This window comes from Bubalus bubalis, chromosome 3 (genome assembly GCF_019923935.1).
Source record: "Bubalus bubalis isolate 160015118507 breed Murrah chromosome 3, NDDB_SH_1, whole genome shotgun sequence".
Lineage (NCBI taxonomy): Eukaryota > Metazoa > Chordata > Mammalia > Artiodactyla > Bovidae > Bubalus > Bubalus bubalis.
This window is the reverse complement of record NC_059159.1, coordinates 76,024,467-76,035,298: the sequence shown is the minus strand read 5'-3', so window position 1 is coordinate 76,035,298 and position 10,832 is coordinate 76,024,467. Positions and strand designations below refer to the sequence as shown.

At 40.3% G+C, this 10,832-nt stretch overlaps 1 protein-coding gene across 1 annotated transcript; it reads left to right on the top strand.

Moving 5' to 3' along the window:
- Positions 1–4,780: 4,780 nt before the first annotated feature.
- On the top strand, positions 4,781–10,226 carry LOC102389548 (transforming acidic coiled-coil-containing protein 3-like). The gene is given in 3 exon segments (XM_044938442.1): positions 4,781–5,418; positions 5,421–6,661; positions 10,185–10,226. Coding segments are annotated over 3 exon segments (1,881 nt in total). The 5' UTR covers positions 4,781–4,820.
- The last annotated feature ends 606 nt before the right edge of the window (positions 10,227–10,832 follow it).

The following is a 10,832-nucleotide window of genomic DNA, read 5'->3' as shown; positions in this document are numbered from 1 at the left end:
TACACAGAAGATATTCTTAACCAGATGGAAAAGGGGTGGACAGACACTGTAGAGAAGCAGGGACATGGCTTGGTTTTCATAGATGAATAAACTGTGGGGAATACACCTCTTTCTGAAAAGCCATAACTGCTCAGGATCCATATTCCAGTCTCAATGGCAATTAGTCTTCCAGCCATAACTTACCTTCTCTTCAAGAATATTGTTTTTAAATACCTGAATAGCCAAGTGTTCAAAGTTTCTTTTTCAGTCATTCTTATTTCTACAGTTTTATTTTTTCTCTCAATTTTACTTTACTTTCTATTTAAGTTTAATTTTAATGTGTTCCTACTTTTCCTAACATTTACATCTCCTTTGATTCACATTCTGTTTCCCTTACCTGTGAGCTTTTCCATAGAGTCAGTTTTCCTTTCAAAGATCTCCATTAACTTTCATTAATATGTGGCAATAAGTGTCAATCGTCAACAATTTTAAATAGAGAACAAAATAAATATGAAAAAAAGCAAGAGAGGCAATGGACTGGGTTTTCTCCAATTCCTATGATAATCTCTAACTACTGATAATCATCAATTTGGATACTACGTGCCAAGACAAAAGTTCCTTAAATTAATAATAAACATGCTATACTACAACACTTTAATACATTTTAAGAATATTTGATGCTAAGAACATCACAAACAAAATATGTTTCTAACCACTCTTCACTTTATATTATTTATAGTATTTTGAGTGTCTCAATAGATTGTAAGGAAGTTAGTGTCAGATACTGCATCTTATCTCCCTGTAACAAAGTACCTGGTACATGGTACATGGGCCAAGCTAGTTGATTTTAACTCATTTGTTTTTGCAGTTTATGTTATCCCTCCCTTGTCAACAGAATTAAACCAGTAGCAAATACATAACCATCAGCTTTAATAAAAGGATATTAAAAGGTTAAATGCATTTACTTTCAGATCCCACAATTAACATTCTGAAAACTGTTAGAATGAAATCTTAAAAATTACAAAATATTTCAATTGTTAGAACCATTTGCATAAGAAGTGTAAGGAAAACTGAAAATCTCAGCCTTTAAAAGGGAGTGTGTGAATAGCTGAAAGAAGTGGAAAAAGAAAGGGCTTTCAAAAATCACAAAAGGGTAGAGTTTTCTGAACCACTAGATGTTATCTAGGAATAGATACTACAGGTATCTAACACCATAAGGACAGAAAAGACCCACCCATGCATTTCAAGATGACTTAGATCTGAGTGGGGAATAGCAAGGGAAGAACAGAACCATGGAATGGCATGTAGATCACCCCTCACACCATGGCGCATTGTCAGTCTTCTGGCAATCCATATATCACCTTATAGAAGGGAAATGAATTGTAGAAACATGTGAATGCTGAATCATTTAATAGGGACAAAAGAAAGAGTGAGTATAAACTAGGCATGCCTGAGTTTACCATGAACTAGCAAAATTATTCCATGAGCCAAGTTAATTTCAGTCACAGGAAATCAGGACTGAAAATGTTCACAGGTGAAATGTATATTTTTATAATTTCTCAGCTACTAAAAAGACAGCAATGATTGGATAGATTTTATAAACTTAAGTCTGACTCAGGGCTGGATCTCCTGTATCTGATACACTCAATCTCCCAAACACACTTCTCATTTTAACTCACCTCTTCTGTGACCCAGCCTTCCACCTTCTTTCCCCAAATCTAAGTACTCTTCAATATTGACATGTCCATTGGTAAAAGCCCTTGTATCTATTTGTCAACCTGTTGTTATGATTTCTTCCTAGTTTTCCTTGAACTTTTGTACCAGTAAGACAGTTTCAACTGCAAGCAATAGAAGCCTAGTCAATAGAAGCATAACCAATATAAATATTATTTAGGAAGAGGTCTAAAGGTTGATTGTCTCCAAGTTAATCACAATAGGCCTGTGAAGAAACTAGGCTCTCTTCAGATTCCAACTCAACCATAATAGCTGTTGATCTTTTTCATCATTAAGATTTTCAACTCATGATCACAAGATATTTGTTTTGATTCCAGACAACTTGTCAGCTACAAGGCAGAATAAAGGAAAAGGAATGATGCCAGTGAAGAATTATCCAACATCTGTCTGTGTCAGAGTTTGGCAAAGGATATCTTCAAAGTGTCCTATTAGATTTCCCTTTGTGTTTCATTGGCCATGAGTTGTTGTTGTTGTTCAGTTGCTCAATCATGTCTGACTCTTTGTGACTCCATGGACTGCAGCACACCAGGCTTGCCTGTCTTTCACTAACTCCTGGAGCATGCTCAAACTCATGTCCATTGAGTCAGTGATGCCATCCAACCATCTCATCCTTTGTCTTTCTCCTCCTGCCTTCAATCTTTTCCAACATCGGGGTCTTTTCTAATGAGGTGGCTCTTTGCATCAAGAGACCAAAGTATTGGAACTTCAGCTTCAGCATCAGTCCTTCCAATGAATATTCAAGACTGATTCCTTCAGCATTGACTGGTTTGATCTCCTTGCAGTCCAAGGGACTCTCAAGAGTCTTCATCTCCACAGTTCAAAAGCATCAATTTTTCAAAGCATCAATTTTTCTTTATGGTCTAAATCTCACATCTATACATGACTACTGGAAAAACCATAGCTTTGACTAGACAGACCTTTGTTGGTAAAGTAATATCTTTGCTTTTTAATATGCTGTCTAGGTTTGTCATAGCTTTTCTTCCAAGGACCACACATCTTTTAATTTCATGGCTGCAGTCACCATCTGCAGTGATTTTGGAGCCCAAGAAAATAAAGTCTGACACTGTTTCCATTGTGTCCCTAACAATTTGCCAGTAAATGATGGGACTGGATGCCATGATTTTAGTTTTTTGAATGTTGAGTTTTAAGCCAGCTTTTTCACTCTCCTCGTTTACCTTCATCAAAAGGCTCTTTAGTTCCTCTTTGCTTTCTGCCTTAAGTAGGTCGAATAATGACCCTATCCCTAAAGAATAAAATATCAGGTAATAAACTATCTTCCCTGAAGGCTACATTGGTATTGAACAAAATTGGAATTCAAAAGGTTTGGGCATCAAGGAAGTGTTTTCCTTTTGCTTGTGATGAACTCTAAAGATTATGTCTCTTGGTTTCCCAACACAAAGTTATATCCATTTTCTTCATTCTAAAAGTTTACAATTTGAAATCATATTCCAAGCGAACCTGTACAATATCTTTCCCATTTACATCTGCTGAGAAATGTTTATCTTTTCAGAATTCAACATGCTAGCCTAAGGAAAATAACTATATGAAGCAAATTAGAATAGGATTATCTCCTTTCCAAACTGCCACAATTTGGTTCAGAAGTAAATCCTACCATATCATAGCCCTTATCAAGACAATACCTCTGCTTTTCAGAGGTACATTAAAACTTTAACATTCAAGAGCATGTGAAAATACATGATTCAGATGGTTGCCTATAATTTCATGACTTCTGTTATCTGAAACATTTTCATTGATGACATTAAAGAACTCCTCATTGTTTTAGCACTAAGAGAAGCCTCTTAAATTCTAGAAATAATAATTTCCCATTTTGGCTTCAAACATCAAAATAAGAATTATTTTTGTTTCACCATGATGAAAAAAACAGTGTACTAAAATTATCTAATAAACACATGCAGGATGTGTCAATTTTAATTTGTGAAGAAATTAGAGTGTACATGTTTGATAAATGCCATATTGTAAAAATAATATAACAAAATGTTACCATTTACATGTGTATTGAGAATACAGATAACAGAACCTTAATTAATGTACTTTATTATTAAGTGTTGCTGAAAAAGCAAGTTAATCAGATAGTGTTCCAATGAAAGTATTTACCACTTCATAGTTATTTCTAAAATTAACCCATATCTAATTATGTGTGGGGAAGAGATGAAGAAACTTAGATTATATCATGGGAAACTTGCAAAGTCATTGACTCATTTGAGTCCAGTTCAGTCGTTCAGTCATGTCCTACTCTTTGCAACCACATGGACTGCAGCACACCAGGCCTCCTTGCCCATCACCAACTCCTGGAGATTGCTCAAACTTATGTCCATCGAGTCAGTGATGCCATCCAACCATATCATCCTCTGTACTCCCCTTCTCCTCCTGCCTTAAATCTTTCCCAGCATCAGGGTCTTTTTTCCAGTGTGTCGTCTCTTCACATCACATGGCCAAAGTATTGGAGCTTCAACTTCAGCATCAGTCCTTTCAATGAATATTCAGGACTGATCTCCTTTAGGATTGACTGGTTTGATCTCCTTGAGTCCAAGGGACTCTCAAGGGTCTTCTCGAACACCACAGTTCAAAAGCATCAATGCTTTGGCACTCAGCTTTCTTTATAGTCCAACTCTCACATCCATACATGACTACTGGAAAAGTCATATCCATACATGACTACTGGAAAAATACAAATGATATCTGAGTACCACAAAAGTGACTCATTTATCCCTGTACAATTTTTAAAGAGAATGACCTAAAATAGATCATTGTGTTCTTACAGAAGATTAGAGTCCAAATCATTATAATGATTGGTGTGTTGTAAAGCCCAAATGCCAGTCTATATTCAAAGTTAGTTACTGTCCAGTACCTAAAAGATTTCATGTATTTTCTTTATGTTTATAGTTTCTATCCTCTAGTGAAATTACACTAGTTATAGTACTTTATTATTATACTTAAACGTTTCATACTCATATGTTAAGGTTTGGTCCCAGATTCTTAAATATTTTCCTTACTTCACAAACACTATTCTGCAGGAAATATTATAAACTTCACAAAATATGGAGCTCGGCACCTCCCACCCTGGGCTCCGCGCGGCGGTCGACAGAATGAGTCTGCATATCTTCAGTGACAAAAGTGTCACTGGTGACAAAAGTACAGAAAATTGCGACTTCCTGCTTTCACCACCGGCACTTACTGGAAGATCGTCCGTTCTCCGTCTGTCACAGAAAGAGAATGTGCCACCGAAGAGCACAGCCAAAACTGTGAAGGTGACTCTTCAGACACCTCTACGGGACCCACAGACATACAGGATCTTAAGTCCCAGCGTGGGCAGCAAGCTCGAAGCCTGTTTTGTTCTGGGTGACCCCATTGAATTAGAAAACTGCCATCAAGTCTGTACCCAGAAAGAGAATCAACAGTTCACCAAGGAAACAGACACCAAAACGACCCATGGAATTCTCCAGAAGCCAGTACCAGTCAACACCGAGCCCCCCTTAGAGGACATGAGACCAGTCTCTGAAGACCAGCCTCCTGGTGGGCCCCCCTCAGCTCCTCTGGTCAGCCTGGGTCCCTCAAGCTCTTCCCAGATACCAGAGAGTGTTGAAAACCCGGAGGCCTCCCGAGGACCAGCCCCCGGCAGCCCTGAGTGCACCCGGGAAGAGCACGTCCACCCTTGGCCCTCAGAGGAGAGCATGCCCCTTGGCCCGTAGCTCCAGAACAGCCCCCTGGGGTGGCGTCCCAGGACACAGCAGAAGACCCACTCAGCGCTACGGGAGGGGACTCGGAGGGGGTCCCTGGTCCCCCCGCCAGGCCCGCCTCGCCCTGTGGTGCCCCCCCTGGAGAAAAACCCCTCGTGGACCTGCCTGGAGTGGCCCTAGTGGGCTCCATGGATGCCACCGGCCACGAGGACACGGCCCTGACCGGCCCTGGAGAGGCTGCAGGGGCCACACACCCCGGTGCTCAGGGGGAGGAGGCCTGTGGCCAGGCCACCGGCTCTCTGAGGAGCAGGCCTGTCCAGCTGGAGTTCGACTTCTCTGATGCCACCAGCAAAAGGTCGCCCTCACTGCAGAAGCGAGGGAAGGCCCTGGGTCTCAAGCCCCCCTCAAGGAGACCAGAGGCAAGGCCCGGAAAGGCCACCCTGGAGGCGGGCAAGGGTTGCGAGCTCGCTCTGCATGAGTCCGACGGCCCGAGCTGGGACAAGCCAGACAACCCAGACTGTAACCCGGCCGCAGACAGTGGCGAGGCCTGGCCCCCGGAGCACCCGCAGAGCGGCCAGGCCACAGAGGCCTTGTCTCTGAGCCGGCAGGCATGCTCAGATGACACACCCGGGACGAGGGCCCCAGCGAGGACCCCAGGAGCGGCGGGCGAGGGGTGAACCACAGGCTCTTTGGGGGGGTCGGCGCCCCTCAGCAGCCCAAGCAGCGAGCCACCGACTGCACCCATCAACCTCACGCCCTCCACCGAGAGGGCGCCGGAGCCCACCCTGGACCTGAATGGGGAGCAGTTCTGGGACTCCGCGGAGGTCCTAGGCACAGGGGCAGAGGTGGACTACCTGGAGCAGTTTGGGGCATCCTCGTTTAAAGAGTCAGCCCTGAGGAAGCAGTCACTGTACCTCAACTTCGACCCGCTCCTGCAGGACAGTCCCCAGGGGCTGGCACCCAGTAGCAGCGGCAGGCCCCGGGGCCTACCTGTCCCGAGTGCGGGCCCTCTGGCCTCCGAGGAGAGCCCTGGGCTCATGCAGACTGCAGGTGGCTTCTCTCTCGGTCTCCATGCTCGCAGTGTGGACGGGCCTTCCTCTGGAAGCCCCCCGGAGGCCCAGCTGCTTGACCTGGACTTCCCTGGAGCCCCGGGCATTCCTATACCTGGCCCGGCTCTGTGTGACCTTGGGCCCGGGGCTGCACTGCTGCCTGTGGAGCGGATCGTGGATGAAAAATCAACAAAACCAAAAGCTGGTTCTTTGAAAGGATAAATAAAATTGACAAACCATTAGCCAGACTCATTAAGAAACAAAGGGAGAAAAATCAAATCAATAAAATTAGAAATGAAAATGGAGAGATCACAACAGACAACACAGAAATACAAAGGATCATAAGAGACTACTATCAACAATTATATGCCAATAAAATGGACAACGAGGAAGAAATGGACAAATTCTTAGAAAAGTACAACTTTCCAAAACTCGACAAGGAAGAAATAGAAAATCTTAACAGACCCATCACAAGCACGGAAATTGAAACTGTAATCAAAAATCTTCCAGCAAACAAAAGCCCAGGTCCAGACGGCTTCACAGCTGAATTCTACCAAAAATTTAGAGAAGAGCTAACACCTATCCTGCTCAAACTCTTCCAGAAAATTGCAGAGGATGGTAAACGTCCAAACTCATTCTATGAGGCCACCATCACCCTAATACCAAAACCTGACAAAGATCCCACAAAAAAGAAAACTACAGGCCAATATCACTGATGAACATAGATGCAAAAATCCTTAACAAAATTCTAGCAATCAGAATCCAACAACACATTAAAAAGATCATACACCAGGACCAAGTGGGCTTTATCCCAGGGATGCAAGGATTCTTCAATATCCGCAAATCAATCAATGTAATACACCACATTAACAAATTGAAAAATAAAAACCATATGATTATCTCAATAGATGCAGAGAAAGCCTTTGACAAAATTCAACATCCATTTATGATAAAAACTCTCCAGAAAGCAGGAATAGAAGGAACATACCTCAACATAATAAAAGCTATATATGACAAACCCACAGCAAACATTATCCTCAATGGTGAAAAATTGAAAGCATTTCCTCTAAAGTCAGGAACAAGACAAGGCTGCCCACTTTCACCATTACTATTCAACATAGTTTTGGAAGTTTTGGCCACAGCAATCAGAACAGAAAAAGAAATAAAAGGAATCCAAATTGGAAAAGAAGAAGTAAAGTTCTCACTGTGTGCAGATGACATGATCCTCTACATAGAAAACCCTAAAGACTCCACCAGAAAATTACTAGAACTAATCAATGACTATAGTAAAGTTGCAGGATATAAAATCAACACACAGAAATCCCTTGCATTCCTATACACTAATAATGAGAAAACATAAAGAGAAATTAAGGAAACAATTCCATTCACCATTGCAATGGAAAGAATAAAATACTCAGGAATATATCTACCTAAAGAAACTAAAGACCTATATATAGAAAACTATAAAACACTGGTGAAAGAAATCAAAGAGGACACTAACAGATGGAGAAATATACCATGTTCATGGATTGGAAGAATCAATATAGTGAAAATGAGTATACTACCCAAAGCAATCTATAGATTCAATGCAATCCCTATCAAGTTACCAACAGCATTCTTCACAGAGCTAGAACAAATAATTTCACAATTTGTATGGAAAAACAAAAAACCTCGAATAGCCAAAGTGATCTTGAGAAAGAAGAATGGAACTGGAGGAATCAACCTACCTGACTTCAGGCTCTACTACAAAGCCACAGTTATCAAGACAGTATGGTACTGGCACAAAGACAGAAATATAGATCAATGGAACAAAATAGAAAGCCCAGAGATAAATCCACGCACATATGGACACCTTATCTTTGACAAAGGAGGCAAGAATATACAATGGATTAAAGACAATCTCTTTAACAAGTGGTGCTGGGAAATCTGGTCAACCACTTGTAAAAGAATGAAACTAGAACACTTTCTAACACCATACACAAAAATAAACTCAAAATGGATTAAAGATCTCAACGTAAGACCAGAAACTATAAAACTCCTAGAGGAGAACATAGGCAAAACACTCTCTGACATACATCACAGCAGGATCCTCTATGACCCACCTCCCAGAATATTGGAAATAAAAGCAAAAATAAACAAATGGATATTTGGCAAATCTAATACAGTTATGTAAAGTTTAAAAATAAAATAAAATTAAAAAAAAAAAAAAAACTCAATATTCAGAAAACTAAAAAAAAAAAAAAAATAAACAAATGGGACCTAATTAACCTTAAAAGCTTCTGCACATCAAAGGAAACTATTAGCAAGGTGAAAAGACAGCCTTCAGAATGGGAGAAGATAATAGCAAATGAAGCAACTGACAAACAACTAATCTCGAGAATATACAAGCAACTCCTACAGCTCAACTCCAGAAAAATAAATGACCCAATCAAAAAATGGGCCAAAGAACTAAATAGACATTTCTCCAAAGAAGACATACAGATGGCTAACAAACACATGAAAAGATGCTCAACATCACTCATTATCAGAGAAATGCAAATCAAAACCACTATGAGGTACCATTTCACACCAGTCAGAATGGCTGCGATCCAAAAGTCTACAAGTTATAAATGCTGGAGAGGGTGTGGAGAAAAGGGAACCCTCTTACACTGTTGGTGGGAATGCAAACTAGTACAGCCACTATGGAGAACAGTATGGAGATTCCTTAAAAAACTGGAAATAAAACTGCCTTATGATCCAGCAATCCCACTGCTGGGCATACACACTGAGGAAACCAGAAGGGAAAGAGACACGTGTACCCCAATGTTCATCGCAGCACTGTTTATAATAGCCAGGACATGGAAGCAACCTAGATGTCCATCAGCAGATGAACGGATAAGAAAGAAGTGGTACATATACACAATGGAGTATTACTCAGCCATTAAAAAGAATACATTTGAATCAGTTCTAATGAGGTGGATGAAACTGGAGCCTGTTATACAGAGTGAAGTAAGCCAGAAAGAAAAACACCAATACAGTATACTAACGCATATATATGGAATTTAGAAAGATGGTAACAATGACCCTGAATACAAGACAGCAAAAGAGACACTGATGTATAGAACAGTCTTATGGACTCTGTGGGAGAGGGAGAGGGTGGGAAGATTTGGGAGAATGGCATTGAAACATGTAAAATATCATGTATGAAATGAGTTGCCAGTCCAGGTTCGATGCACGATACTGGATGCTTGGGGCTGGTGCACTGGGACGAGCCAGAGGGATGGAATGGGGAGGGAGGAGGGAGGAGGGTTCAGGATGGGGAACACATGTATACCTGTGGCAGATTCATTTTGATATTTGGCAAAACTAATACAGTTATGTAAAGTTTAAAAATAAAATAAAATTAAAAAAATAAATTAATAAATTAAACTTCACAAAATATTACTCGCTTCCACATACCACTTTCATTACAAATCACCTTAACCTTTTACTACATTCTTCTGTCTTTAATTGAACCAACTTCTGGGAGAAGCATTTTCTGTTAAATCATCCTGTTTTTGCCATAACCTCTCTCCCTCTCCCACAAAGTTCTGGCTAGTCCTATTTTTTTCCTTCTGTATAAAATAAAAGCCTTTTCCTGTTTGATTTTTGAGACACTGGTACATCTTGTATATCCTGAGATCAGCAATATCTTCTGTGAGTACAGTTTCTTTATATAAGTTTTTTATATGGTTTTATTTTAAAGGAAACCAGTGAACTTGGAAGAGGACCTTCACTCAGATGTTGATTTCAGCCTTTTTAAGACATGAAGCTAAGTTGTGCTTAGATTCCTGACACAGAGAAACATGAAATAATAAACTTATATTGCAATAAGCTACTAAACTTATAATAATTTGTCACTCAGCAATAGAAAACCAATGCGTATTGAAATGCACAATATGAACTTAAGTCCCACTCTAGATCACAACTTAAGGTTGTTTTTTGTTTTTTGCTTTTTTTAAATAGAAAAGCTTCCCTTTTACATTCCTACCAGAAACACACAATGACTCTAATATCTAATGGACTAGATAAACAAATCTGTAGGCACATAAAATTATTTAGTCTTAAAAAGGAAGAGGATTTTGACACATGCTACAACACTGATGACCTGTGAAGACATTATTCTAAGTGAAATAAGACAATCACTAAAGTACAAATAATGTATGATTCCTTTAATATGAGATTCTGGGAGCAGTCAGACTTACAGACAATACAGAATGGTGGTTGTCAAGGGCTGGGACATTACTATTCACCAGGTTACAGAGTTGCTGCTGAGGGAAGCTTGTGGAGATAGATGTTGGTGATGTTTATATAGCAATGTGAATTTACTTAATGCCACAGAATTGTTTAAAAT